The sequence below is a fragment of the Littorina saxatilis genome, linkage group LG17, assembly GCF_037325665.1.
Source record: "Littorina saxatilis isolate snail1 linkage group LG17, US_GU_Lsax_2.0, whole genome shotgun sequence".
Taxonomy (NCBI): Eukaryota; Metazoa; Mollusca; class Gastropoda; order Littorinimorpha; family Littorinidae; genus Littorina; species Littorina saxatilis.
The window spans coordinates 22,403,735-22,418,482 of record NC_090261.1 but is presented as its reverse complement, the minus strand read 5'-3'; the positions used below and the strand labels follow the sequence as shown (position 1 = coordinate 22,418,482).

General features: G+C 40.1%; 1 protein-coding gene across 2 annotated transcripts; it reads right to left on the bottom strand.

Moving 5' to 3' along the window:
* LOC138952511 (cyclin-K-like) lies at window positions 1–14,715 on the bottom strand. 2 transcript variants are annotated; one of them, XM_070324197.1, is made up of 9 exons: window positions 14,633–14,715; window positions 9,578–9,732; window positions 9,230–9,311; window positions 8,774–8,908; window positions 7,091–7,196; window positions 6,690–6,747; window positions 4,596–4,771; window positions 3,714–3,895; window positions 1–1,842 (listed from the first exon to the last, which is right to left on the bottom strand). In XM_070324197.1, the coding sequence occupies exons 2-9, from the start codon at window positions 9,712–9,714 to the stop codon at window positions 1,054–1,056; spliced, it is 1,665 nt and encodes a 554-aa protein (XP_070180298.1). In that variant the 5' UTR covers window positions 9,715–9,732; window positions 14,633–14,715; the 3' UTR covers window positions 1–1,053. The 2 variants fall into 2 exon arrangements, with proteins under 2 accessions (XP_070180298.1, XP_070180299.1); XM_070324198.1 differs by having other exon boundaries at window positions 14,629–14,674.
* Between the last annotated feature and the right edge of the window lie 33 nt (window positions 14,716–14,748).

Here is a 14,748-nt window from a genome sequence, read left to right as displayed (position 1 = left end):
CACACACAGTTAAGCTTTAAATAGTCAAGTTTATGTGCAACTTCTGTCAAATTTATTTAACGGACAACAGAAATAAAACAAGCAATTCTCACACACAAAAGCAAATGTAGCATCCACACCAAAAATGTTGTTTTCAAACAAACATTCAACATCTTCAAGGTAAAAATGTACTTTCTTTCCTCCAAGATGCACTCATACATGTATGTAAACAATAAATCCGTTCCCTAACATCTGCATCGACAAACTGGAAGAAAACCAGACTAGGTTCTTCTTTTTTTCATTTGATAACGTTTTTCTGTGTCCCTCGTATCACACAAACAAATTCTCAGATTCATCTTCATTCTACCACAGCTCTGTGTATCTCCTACACACTCACTCTCTTTTTGGCGCTCCAGCTATTGAAAATAGCACTATGCAAAGCAATACATTTCAAACCTGTCACCAACACACGAAACCAAAACACATCATCCTAGTCACTCTTTCTGGTAAAACATACCACTCTAAAACATTCTGTGCAACACATTCCAAAACTACCACAAGAAGTTGAACACACATGGAAACACATCATCACACATTCTCTCTCTCTCTCCTGCTCTCTCTCAATGATAAAACGAAGAACAAGGAACCATATCCCGAACACTGGAACGGAGGAGTGATTGGTCATGAGAAGCAGCAGTACAGCAGTGTGTGTGTGTGCCAGTGTGTGTTTGTGTGTGAGAGAGAGGGGGGATCAGAGAGAGAGAGAGAGATAGTGTGTGTGTGTGTGTTGATTGAAAGTGAGAGAAAGGTTGTCATGTTCCTTATATGTACCATTTTTTTATCATTTTTTTTAATCATTTTATTGTAACACGTTAGTTGGCCTATACAATACTTTTTTTGAGTTCTGGCTCTCTCTCTCTCTCTCTCTCTCTCTCTCTCTAACAAACACCCTCTCACAAACCCTCTAACAGACACACATATATACACCCTTACACACACATGCAGATTCTCTTTAAAACACACACACACTCTTTCGCAAACACAGATACACATACATACCACGAAATGGACCGTTCACCTCATTCCCCCTCTCTCTGTCACACACCTGACTTGAGCAAGGTTGCTCTGATTGGGCCGGTTCCCTCTTCCCCTGTGTGACATGGGAGGGGGTGGTGCACGGTAATTTCCGGGGGGTGGGGCTCCGAACCCAGGGGGTGGGAAAGGGGGAGGGGGCCCGCTGGGAGGAGGCTGGCCCATGGGAGGGGGGTAGTGGTAGCCTTGCCCGGGGGGAGGAATGTTAGGAGGGGGGGCGGAGTAAGGGGTGGGAGGGGGCTGGTACGCTGTGGACGGAGGAGCATTATTGGAAGGAGCAGCAGAAGGGTAGGTGGAGGGTGTGGTTTGAGTGTAGGAAGCACCGCTGTAAGGGGGAGGGGTGTGGTACTGCCCTGGCGGCGGAGCGTACCCACCGCTGGGATAGCTCGCCGGGGTGTAAGGACCCGGGGGAGGAGGGTACTGAGTAGGGGTGGAGGGTGGGGGGTAGCTGGGGTACTGCTGCTGCGGAGCAGCGGGGATAGGGGCTGAGGAATTTCCTCCCAGCAACGAGGCAATAGACTGCTGCCCCTCCTGAGACATGAAAGAAGATGAGTACATGCTGGATGACACGTAGGGGTTGATGGAAGCCGCTGACACCTGCCCTCCATAGCCGGCACCGCCGCTGGGCCCGGCTTTCGGGATGGGGGACACTGTTTTGGATGAGGCTGCCGATTTTGCAGCGGGAGTGTTCTGTCTGGAATCACTGTCTTCTCTTTCATGTTTAACTTTCTTTGTCTTGTTCCCTGCTACCAGTGGTTCTCCAGGACTGGCCTGAAACAAAGACAGGAGGCGTGGCTTGTAACGTTCAAGACTCATCATAAAACAAAGTTCACATCAAAATTTGTATCAATGATCGTGTTAGCCAGTTTAAAAACTAGCACAGGGTACTTTTAACGGAAACCAGTCATAACGTACACAAGTCAAAAGGTCCACAAAACGTCCACACGCTCATGGTCAAAACGTCCACATGTCAAAACGTCCACATCCAACCGATGTTTGAGAGGCTTGCCAGAAAAGCAAGGAATACACCATCCCTGCATGAACTTGCAAACTACATAAGAGAAACGTGGATCGACGGTGCGATTTGGACTCCTGATACATGGAGCGTCTTCAATCAGGCTGTCAGAACCAACAATGACGTTGAAGGTTGGCACGGGATGTTTAATCGACACGCCAAGCGCTCCAAACTGTCTTTCTACCTGCTCATCCACCTTCTCCAGGAACAAGCCAAGATGGTTGACTTGCAGGTACGTCTTGTGTCCGAAAACAAGTTGAAACGTCGCCAACGCAAAAAAATACCGACAGTTGCAAGGACAGCTTTTCACGGTCTGGGACGAGTATGTATCAGGGAATCTAACAGCACCTCCGGTACTGAAGAGGTGCAGCCACCTTGTTGGTCCATCAATTGAGTAAATGGAGGCAACTGATGACTGTGTGTCTGACTGCAAGTACGTTTTTATCATTAACTGTGTTCATAACTTACATTTAAAGTATCACTCTTAGTCTTATAATATTGTTTAATATAAAATGTGATTTGTTATTTTTGGGTTTTTTCCTGCCACAATATTACAATACGCTTATATGTGCACTGTGATATTCGTGTGATACCCCTGTTAAGAAAACATGTATACTTTTATTTGTTGATATCCCTGGTTCTTAGTATTAATAAGGACAATTTGTTTTGAAAGTGTTGAAAATTTTCTTTTTTAAATTCATGTTGTCTTTATAATAATTTGCTACAATAAACTATTCATGAAAAGATAACTGACTTAAGACTTTTCAGAAAAAAAGCTTTATGCGAAACTCAAGCATACACAATCACTGTTTTTTTTCTTCTTCTTCTATTTCTTCGTGTTCTTGTTCTTTTTTTGTGTCCTTCTTTTTCGTCTTCTTCTTCTTCTTCTTTTTCTTTCTTTTTCATCTTCTTCTTCTTGTTCTTTTATTTTCTTGTTTGTGTTCTTTTTCGTCTTCTTCTTCTTATTATTATTATTGGTGTTTGAACGGACAAACGCATGAAATGAGAACTAGAAACCGAAAGTAAAATATTATTATTTCTAACCACAAACTTCACCCATCTTTCTATTTTTTACGTCTAAACAAACTCCCAAAATAAACCACTTTTACTGCAACTCGAGAATTGGCAAGATAGGTCTTCCATCGACTCAGCTGGAATGCAAACATATCATACACAACTTAACAGCACTACACAATGTCAATGATCAATCACACATTCACACACTGGGACATATTTATGGACGTTTTCACCTGTGGACGTTTTTGCTTGTGGACGTTCTGACCAAAATGTGGACGTTTTCACCTGTGTACGTTTTGCTTGTGGACGTTCTGACCAAAATGTGGACGTTTTCACCTGTGGACGTTTTTGCTTGTGGACGTTCTCACCTGTGGACGTTTTGACTTGTGGACGTTATGACCGGTAAGCCTTTTAACTTAGCCTAATAAATACTCCCACAGAAACTGGTCTTACAGCTACGGCAGCCGGTTGAACTTAGTATTCAAATTCAAAAGCTGTGTGATATTTGAATATCTTCAGAGAAAGCAAAAACTTGTAGCTCACTCACTCTCCACATCCCTATCTCACACACACACACACACACATACATGTACCTCATTTTGTCACTTACATTTCTAGTTCTCTTGGGTGGGGGTGGGGGATCCCTGGGGGGTGGCGGTGGCGTGTCCCTGGGTCCAGTGGGACGTGCAACCCCTTTAGGACCAGGGGCTAAAGGCGGCGACACCCCACGGGCCTCCATCTTCTGAGCCTGCTGCTGGGCTGAGTAAAGATCTAGCACTTGGTGGCAGATATCTGAAAAAACACAGAGAGACAAAATTATAGAAGTTTTCTACAACACAAACACCACTGCTGTTCCTGGCTTGTGTATTGTTCTTATTAAGTATGACTTGAAATGAATGCTAAATGATCTCCACAACTAAGAAGTGACACAGCAGTTGCATAATAATAATGTAATAATGAACACTTTATATATCGCCTCTTCCTGCCAGACCTCACGAGTGACTGCAGAGAAAGGGAAATAACTTCTACACATTTTTTGTGATTCCTATTCTTCGACCGATTACTCCTTACATCAAAGACGACAAGTCTATCTATCTCCAATCTTCAACTTATTCCTTCTTCAGTTAAAGACCATCGGGAAAGGCAAATAACTTCTACTAATTTTTTGTGATTCCTATTAATTAATTTCTCACTTAATACAGATTGTTATGTCTATTCTTTGACTGATTCTTCCTTTCATCAAAGACCACAAGTCTACTTACCATTTTCTTTGACTCATTCCTTTTTCTATCAAAGACCACAAGTCAATCTATCAATTTTGTCGACTGATTCCTATTTCTATCAAAGACCACAAGTCTATTTATCATTTTCTTTGACCGATTCCTGTTTCTATCAAAGACCACAAATATATTTATCATTTTCATCTACTGATTCCTATTTCTATCAAAGACCACAAGTTTATCAATCTTTTTCACCCTGCACCCACCCTCACCTTCCATGAGTTCCATGGTCAGGCCTTCAATGATGTCTTCCCACCACTTGGACCTGCTGCCGGACACGCGACCTGTCCAGTCGGTCGGTTCAAACTTCGTGAGACGTGAGGCCAGGTACATCAGCGAGACGGCGATGATTTCTGGTTCCCACTGCAGGCACAGGGTAGTGCACAGACTGAAATTACAAACACATAATATATTCAATCAATTGGTATATTATTTTATTATTATGTTGGGATATATATATACATTCAAACTTAAACTAGCGTGTATTTATTCATACAGCAGTCCCTCTCATGAACGGACACCCTTGGGCCATAGCAAAACTGTCCGTACATTGCAGGTGTCCGGTCACGGGAGGGGTGACCACACCACCCCCTCCGCCATACATTCACACAGAGACACACAAACAACAGGATTGAATCTATGCTAATCACTTCTTGTGGCTACTAAACAATAACAATAAACTCCTAATACTTCTTTAAACGTTCTGTAAAAATGATTTGTATGAAAAGTGTTGAAAAGAAGAGATAAAATAAATCCTCAAGGCAGTGAACACACTCACCATGCACTGACATACGAAAGCAGCCACACAAACACAGCACAGAGGAGCGTGTGCAGATGCTTTGAAAGAATAAGCTTGAAAACCAGTTTGAAGAAATAGCAGCAGATAGAGCTGCATGTCATAGTCATGTAATTTATTTTCTTCTTGTCTGGCTTTATTGACTGCATGCCGATCATGTGGCATGGCAGTGACTTTTCACTCTTCAGTCGGAAATACACAGTACACAACACAGCTCCCACTCTCCCTCACTAATGCCTACCCCAAGCCGTGACAACTGATGCTTGGAAATTGTGTGGAAGAGTACACCTCTCTATTTCTCTCCAATGCTCTTCCTGCTGACATGTAGTGACACCGGACACCCCACAGAGTTTAGCCAGCTACCCCTCCACCCCCCCTCCCTCTCTCTCACTCCCTCCAGCCTTGTACTGTTTGGGGCTGTGACCAGAGAGGCCAGCTGCACTGTTCACTCAGAGCAAAACCAGTTGACTGTGTCGTAACTTTTGACAAAGCAAGACAACTGAAGGGTTCACAGATTAGGCAACCGACTCACTGGTCAAGGCTGAGGGGAAACAAGAGTATCTTGTCAATGAAAGAGGTTACACACAGACACACGATGCTGAGAACTGTGGCCGGGTTTTCACTCTCTTTCGCTCAGGACCTTCATCGACTGTACATGTGGTTTCTGTTGTTTACGTCCAACAGACAAGAATTAAGAGCACAGTGCAGTTTCATGTTGGCATCTTCGCATGTACTCCACTAGTCCTGACCAAAACTACCCCCCCCCCCCCCCCCTCTCTCCTGATGGGTACACGTGCACTCAAGTTATCAGTGACTGTCATCACGCCATTGCGGCTGTGATCTTTGTACCAAGAGCCGGACTGCTCTGTTATCGACTTTGTTGTGGTGAACATTTGACGATGGTCTGTCCGTACATTGGAGGTATGACCTGCTGTTGGGACCGAAAATGAGTGTCCGTGTCCACGTTTTGCAGGTGTCCGTTTAAGGGGGGGCAAATATAGAAGGAAAACACTCCGTGCCGAGCAAATGTGTCCGTACATGTCAGGTGTCCGCTCACGCCGGGGGCTGTACATTGCAGGGACTGCTGTAGTTAATATGTAAAGCACAGAGAGCATGGATCTCTGTGGTTCGCGCAACATAAACGGTCATTATTACTTCTATACCAATACATGCACAACATGGCAGTAAACTTACCAAGTAATTTTATACTACTGCTATGACAAACTCATAGAGACAAACTTAATTCTCAAAATTCTCCAAAAGTAGTAGTAGTGATATGCCATGTTGTGATTGTAATATATGTATTGTTTATCATTTATAGAATGTGTTCATGAGCATTTTGCTTGTTATCATTCTATATGTTGTGTTTGTAAAACATGTTCAAAGCAAGACATCGTACAACTATAAAAACTGACACTGTAAAGCTACTATCAGCTGACATTTTGTTTTTTACTGCTATGGATAGAAAAAATAAGCATGCCAACAAAATTTTGCAATGGTGAATAAATACCTGTCATTGATGAATGTCCAAGACATCTGGGCCATTTTCTGGATTTTATCCTTGTCACCTGCATAATAATCATAACACCATGTAATCTGCATTGTCCAATAACTAATGAACAAGAACCTTGGGGGGAAATAAAGTAATTTAAAAACAGAACAAGACATAGAAAATGAAGGCAAGATGCAGATGCCATAAAAGTAAAACAAGTGACGGTGGATTACCAAAATAAAAAAGAGATGGGCATTCAGAGGTTAGGCAGAAGGGATCAATCACACAACAACCCTATACCCCCCCTCCCCCTCCACCAGACATGCACACACAGATGAACAGAAAACCAGAGAACAAAACAAACATAAGGTGCCAGTTCAGTTGCTGTCCAAACAGCAGAAACCATGCATACTACCTACCTTTGATCTGCTTGCAAAAACTGAGCAGAAAGCCGTAAGGGTGTTCCACTTGCAGATCAAACTTGACTGTCTGCAGTAGAATTCTCTCCATTGTCATCACCTCTTCCTGAACATGACAGCAATGAACTAACATGTAAGCAAGAGCACCATAATAAACACAAATAAACTGGTGTGACAAACAATTCCGTAAAAAATATCGGTGGCATACCAGTCACCCGCGCACAGACAGGAAATGTTCACAAGAAGGAATTTTCTTGCACAGTATGCATGTGTGATCAATAGACGATTTTCGGAAATAACTCTGTCGGGTTTGCATGGGTTCTGAAAGAGTGAGTACCCTTGCATTTGCGCAGAATAACATTGCCATGCGCATCCTGTACACGTGTTTGAGACACGCCCTCTCGCTAGTGACTGGCCTATAATTTCACATGGGAAATAATGTCACGTGGGGAAACTTTTCCACTTGACACCACAGGCCAGTCACTAGCGAGAGGGCGTGTCTCAAACGTGTACTGGAAGCAAATGGCAATGTTTGTCTGCGCAAATGCATGGGTACTCACTCTTTCACAACACATACAAACCCGACAGAGTTATTTCGTCTATTGCTGGCATCAAATCAGGCATGGGAATTGAAAAAAGTAAAAAAGGTTGAAAATTTGTAAGTACCGTATTTGACGGACTACAAGCCGTGACTTTTTTTCAACAAAAAAATCGCATTGCGGCTTATAAAAAGATGCGGCTAAAACGTTACCTAAACTTGAATAGCATTCACCTAATGGAAGTCGCCGCGGATTTTCATTTCGCTCGATTAGCGATTACCGGTACTTTATTAGCTCTCTACTCAAGACTCGGCGCTTTTCTCTTTCTTTCGCGAATCTTCATTTGTCAACAAGTCGTCGTGACAAGATAGCGTACAGAGAAACACCGGATGTATCAGGATCTCGCAAGCGTGAGATTTAGTTTTTTTGTGTCTCGCGATAGTTGGAGAAGCGAGAGCCGCCATGTTGTGTTTTCGTCTGCTCGAAATGGGCACAAAAGTCGTAAATCATCCCAAAAAAGCTTATTCCGGGCGGGACTACATGTGTGTGTTGGTTACAAATTGTGTGTGTGATATTTTTCTTCAAACTTTTTCACTTTTCTTCTTTGTTTCACTTGTTTATTCTCGGAGCCGATTTCGCCAAATACTGTACTTTCGTTTGCCTGGTTGTTTTGATTGATTGACACGATCTGATTATATTTTTTTTTCGACGGCGGCTAATATAGTGACGCGGCCTATACGTGGCTCGTCCCAATTTTTTTGTTAAAAGTCGGGGGTGCGGCTTATAAAACGGTGCGTCTTGTAATCCGTCAAATACGGTACATGTAATAGCAAAGTCGAGGGCGCAAACCAAAGAACGCAAATGGTTCAAGTTGGTGTCATCTGAGCTCCAAGTTTACCATTAAATTCAGTTTTAGAACCATTTTTGCCTCCCCCATTTATTTTTTAGGCGGACACTTTTGCTTCTTCGGCAGAACAAACAAATATTTTCGGCATGCATTTGCCTTTCAGCGGACAATTCCCATGCCTGCAAATCTTCACAAAGGCCGACTGATACTGCAGCACTGGTTTCCATGAAGAACACACACACCCAGAGATCAAACACAGAAAGCTATGAAGGTTCTGAGAGAAGTCAATCAACCCACCCGAGGATCTTCCCCAAAGGCAGCAGCAAAGACATCATCCTTGAGAAGGCTCTGCACTGTTCTGATAATGTCTCTAGCCTTCTTTGGTGTCTCTTCCACTTTGCCAGCGAGGAACAGACAGCAAGCTGACATCACCTGCACAATTAAACAACATGATCAATTCATCAAATTGTAAATGATCAAACCTGTCACAGTCAACTGAACGCTTACCTATGAATATGGTGAAACGCCAAGAGGGAAAAAACCCAGACTATATATCTAAAAGCATCAAATGACCAATGATATATAAAATATGCACAATTTATACAATAAATAGATATATTTGTTTGAAAGAAAAATTTCCAATATAAGGCAGGGTTAGAATGTCAACAAAATTAATTACTTCTCTTTCAGTTTCAATCCAAACAAACTTCTCTTCAAATGAAAACACTGCAATGAGAACCAAACCGAACTTACATAACGATGAAATTCCCTGAAGCTGTGGGTCATGTAGAAGCGATGGAAGTAGGTCACACCTGTGGCACAGGTGTCATATCGACTGACAAAAGTTAAGGTAAAAATATTGTTTGAAATCAATAAGCCCAGTGCCCGTCAACTTTACTAAATTAACAATAACACAATGTATTGCTGGTGCATAACATGCTGTGGCTTCGAACATCACCAGCATCAATACTGGTAAAAGTGATATCAAAAGACATGAAATATGCTGTGATCCTCAAAACAAAAATATATTTCAACATATGGCGATATTTAATTGTTACTGCAAATTGTAAGCTGTACAAATGTTCCAGTTTCAAAGGATACAGTCCCAGCTTTGTCCCTGCATCTAGGATGAGTCTGGCTCCTTCACGTCTATAGCGGTTCTCATTTTCCTGGTCAATGCCTTGCTTCAAGGACGGCGAGTCACGGATCTCTTTTCTTTCAAAATACCAGCAAGGCATTTTGAAGATTTCTTTTTTCTGCACATGAAAGAATGTCTAACAGTCATTGTTTGCTATTGGTGACAACAGTAGGTGGCTCTCTTTCAAACTTATTCATTATCAGCTTGCATTACAATACCCTTTGAAAACTATTTGTATCTATTGTGAGTAATACAAAGCTGAAGAAACAGCACAACCAAGGACATTGTCACATTCTGAATTCAGTATTGGTCATGAGAAAACAAAACAAATAAAAGGGGATTTTTTGGGTCTAAAATGGCGTCTGAAAAAGGGAATGGCAACTCTAACTCTGTTTGAAGCAATGAATTGAATGATCATCTTTCAGTTTCATTTAAAACAACAGAGTTTATCTTTCTTCCGTTTTTGTGAGAAGAACCAATAATGCAGATCATATGTTACAGTACACAGGTCTGTTGATTCAGTTGTCTTTGTGCATATTACATTTCAAAATGCGGTCACTATTGTGACATAATGTCTTTGCCACAGATAAAATTTTTTAAAAAAACAGTACACACAACACTTAAAATTAATTTAAATGGCTAGTAGTAGGACTAGGAGTAGTATCAGAACTCTGTTGTTACATTTAGTCAAGTTTTAACTAAATGTTTTAACATAGACGGGGAATCGAGACGAGGGTCGTGGTGTATGTGTGTATGTATGCGTGTGCGTGTGTGTGTGCGTTTGTGTGTATGTAGAGCGATTAATTCAGAGAAAACTACTGGACCCATCTTCATTTAATTTCACATGGGCAATTCCAACAAAAAGTGATCACCTGGAGTAAAATTTCATATTGAAGTTAGGATTGATTTCTTACTACAGTATAATTAACAGATAACTCAGCTTCAGATATCTTGGCTTTTGAACTTTTCATCTGAGTGATTTCCCTTGATGGCAGCCATTTTGTTTTTAGCTGTAAAAATATATGGAGGAGCAGAGAAAAGGTGGGTGTCACATAAACTGTTTTCTTACCATCTTATAGTTTTTTTTCTAAAACTTTTTCACTCCAATAGAGGACAGACAGTCTATCCTTTCAATAAAGCATACTTAGTTTAGATTTGCTAGCTTTATTGTTGGCAAAATTGGATAGGAAAGATCACTCCAGGTGAAAGACACGTCAGTTACGTTTTGATAGTGTTTGTTTTAATCCTGAACTTAGGAATGGAACATTAAAATCAAAATTTTGGGTATTCTTGAATATTCACCCAAGGAATATAGAAAGCCTAAATGTACCAAGATTTGTTGTAACTGACGTGGCACTTCAATGTAACTGACGTGGCATTTCAATGTAACTGACGTGGCATTGGTGTAACTGACGTGGCACTTGAACATAATTGACATGGAAATAGAGCAGATTTTAGTTTGTAATCTGTTCACATTTAAATAAATTATGCTGAGTTAGTTTCAGACTATGTTTCAACAATGTATCCATGGAAGAAAATCCAGCCTACTCTTGAATCATCAGCATTCCAAGTGACTAACAAATTATATTTTATCTTCTTGAGATTGAGCTATGCCACCAAAGACAGCAGCGCAGCGCATGCAGCTGTACAGACAACGTTTGTCTGAAGAAGCAAAAGATAAAGTCAAGGAGAAAAACAAGGAGCAACAAAAAAGATGCAGGAAGAAGTGGACGCTACAAAGAAGAAAGTCGGAAAGTGTAAAAAGCACTGAAAGGAAATCTCTGTCACGAAAAAGAAATAAAACCTGAACAATACTATGCAGTTGATTATGTTGATCGGTTTTACATTGGTCGAGTTCTTGGCGATGGAAAGAAATCGGGGTTCTTTTCAATGAAATTTCTTCATCAAATGTCTGAAGATGGAGAGCTGCATTTTTACTGGCCAAAAAAAGATGATTCTGACCAAGTCTTTCACACAAATGTGTTCTTTGGGCCAGTTGAACTCCAAGGTTGTGGAAAGTTCACATGCTCATCTGTGAAGGATATTCAGGACAGGTTCTCAACTCTAAAATAAAAGATTTGAGAAACCTTCAAAAACAGGAAGACTTTCTGTTACATTTACCGTGATGGACGAGAAACAGGTCTTTGAAAACTGGAAGACTTTTTGATCACATAAAATTTAAGCTGTGATGGACGAAACTGTTGAAGTTTACTGGATTTATTAAGTTCTTGTTTGATCAGACAGCAAAGCCTCATGAGAATGGTTGTCAGTGTTCCAGTCAGTGTGCAATGCAATCTCGCAGAATCCTTGCTGAAGTTGTAGTTATGATGGATAATTAGCGAGTTCACGTCAACTACATCCTTTTTTTTCAAACGTTTCATCATTTTCTCAGGTTTTAAAGTTAATTTCAGTTTACAAAATGCTTATTCATTTTAGTTCTCATAGTAATGATAATAGTACCAATCTCTGTTAATTTATTTTTTTCCTGACGAGTCATTTTTGATTTCAATCTTTTCTTTAGTGTAGCAAAGAAAGTCTACATTTTGAATTTTTGTTATTGAAATCATATAAGTATGAATGAAAGATATGTTCAATTTCCATGTTGCTTCTAATTAAAAGTCAAAACAATCCATTTTATGTGTTCAGTTTGTTTTCATTAAGCTTTACAACTGATTTTACGTTTTTGTTTTCACAGGACACGTCAGTTACGTTCACAGCCGCCACGTCAGTTACAATTTCATTTCAAATTTGTGAAGATCTGTTGATTTTCTTGGTTTATGCTTTTATGCCATTTTCAAGAACAGTATTTCATGCTAAGATACAGAAAAGTTTGAGAGTCTAACTTGAAACACTTTGACACAGAATTTCTGATTTGTATCTAGCCATCTGAAATCAAGTGATAATTTTTGCCACATCAGTTACGCTCTTATAAATGGCCGCAGTAAAATGTTTTAAATTATACTTTTTACCAGATCTCATCATACATACATACATTGGCCAGAGTTGGATTGCAAAACATCATTGTGGGATCAATAATGTTTTTCTTATAAGTTTGGGTTAAGTTAAACGTGTGTGAATGCCACGTCAGTTACGTTGGAACATTTTGAATTTTTGTTATTGGAATCATAAGTATGAATGAAAGATATGTTCAATTTTCATGTTGCTTCTAATTAAAAGTCAAAACAATCCATTTTATGTGTTCAGTTTGTTTTCAGCTTTACAACTGATTTTACGTTTTTGTTTTCACAGGACACGTCAGTTACGTTCACAGCCGCCACGTCAGTTACAATTTCATTTCAAATTTGTGAAGATCTGTTGATTTTCTTGGTTTATGCTTTTATGCCATTTTCAAGAACAGTATTTCATGCTTAGATACAGAAAAGTTTGAGAGTCTAACTTGAAACACTTCACAGAATTTCTGATTTGTATGTAGCCATCTGAAATCAAGTGATAATTTTTGCCACGTCAGTTACGCTCTTATAAATGGCCGCAGTAAAATGTTTTTTTTATACTTTTTACCACATCTCATCATACATACATACATTGGCCAGAGTTGGATTGCAAAACATCATTGTGGGATCAATAAATGTTTTTCTTATAAGTTTGGGTTAAGTTAAACGTGTGTGAATGCCACGTCAGTTACGTTGGAATTGCCCACATGAGAGTTCCTGGGTATGGTAATAATATCCCAGGCCATTTTGTAAATTTTTTCAATAAATTTATTTGATGATGTCATATCCATCTTTTTGTGAAAATTGAGGCTGCACTTTCACGCCCTCATTTTTCAATCAAATTGATTGAAATTTTGGTCAAGCAATCCTCAACAAAGTCTGGACTATGGGATTGAATTTCAGCTCCACAGCGTAAAAATTAGTTAATTAGTTTGCTCATTAAAATCAAATTTTCACTAACAGATTTAAAAATGATTGCATCGTATTCCGCAATTTATCCTGATTTCAAAAACACATATATACATATGTCATGTTTACTATAAAAATGTGCTCAGAATTACAGAAAATAGGTTTAAGTAAGTACTGCGTTCGCACACTATGCGGAGACGAGCGTGACCCGTCACGTTTTTTCGGTGGGGTTAGTGGAGACTATCTTAATATGGTCTCGCCGATGACTGTTTTTTGGTGTTAATCTGTTACTTTGATGCCGACAGCTTGACTAAATGTTTGTATATAATTTCACACGCCAGTAAATACAGCACCCTATACTCACGTGACATATATTAGTATGTGACTATCCCCCAAATTCGATTTAACTTATTCGAAAACGCACCGAGCAGTGCTGCTGATCGAACTTTGGACCTTGTATACCCCCCTGGATCCTTGTTTGTGATGATAAATGGTATTTTGACTTTGGAATTAGCTTCAATGCAAAATAGTTCTGTTCTTATTCAAGGGACGTAACCGCTCGGTGCGTTTATTTTCTAATAAATCGAATTTCGGGTAAAATCGATCGAATTACATCACAAATCTGCTTCAGTTGCAAGATCTTGCCATGATTTTCTCCCTCAAGATAATTGTACCGCTTGAAATTGGCGGAGAAACCGTCAGTCTGAAGTTAATTTTACATGTCACGGGAGTATAGGGTGCTGTATTTACTGGCGTGTATATAATTTCAAGCGACTCATTGTTTATTTGACTTCATCAGGTTGATTCTTGACTCTGAATGAGGCACGCGAGAGCCTGTTCACGGTTTCAACACCAATGTGCATCAAAAATCAAAAGGTGGAAATGCGAGGCGGTTAAAAAAAAAATGTTAAAAATTAAAAATAAAAAGTTCAGTGTTTGAGATGATTGTCAGTGTCACGATTTGTCAATCTGCGTCGTAGTTTGATGGTCGATTGTGTCCAGTCGACTCTAGTTTCTCAATTAGTGAATGTGTGACGTCCTGCAGTCAGGCTGAAACGCTACAGTAATCGACAATAAATTACCCTAGCAGAGTAAATATCTAAATAAAACACCACAGGCAAGTGTAAATGCCGTAAAATAGTGTATAAATTTACCTACCTCGGTCTTCCCGACACACGTCTGACAGCATGTGAATAGAGTTACATCCCTTGCTTTCCGGGTCAAGCGTAAAACTGATGTCGGAAATCAAGAATACTTGTCCTTTTTCGTAACTC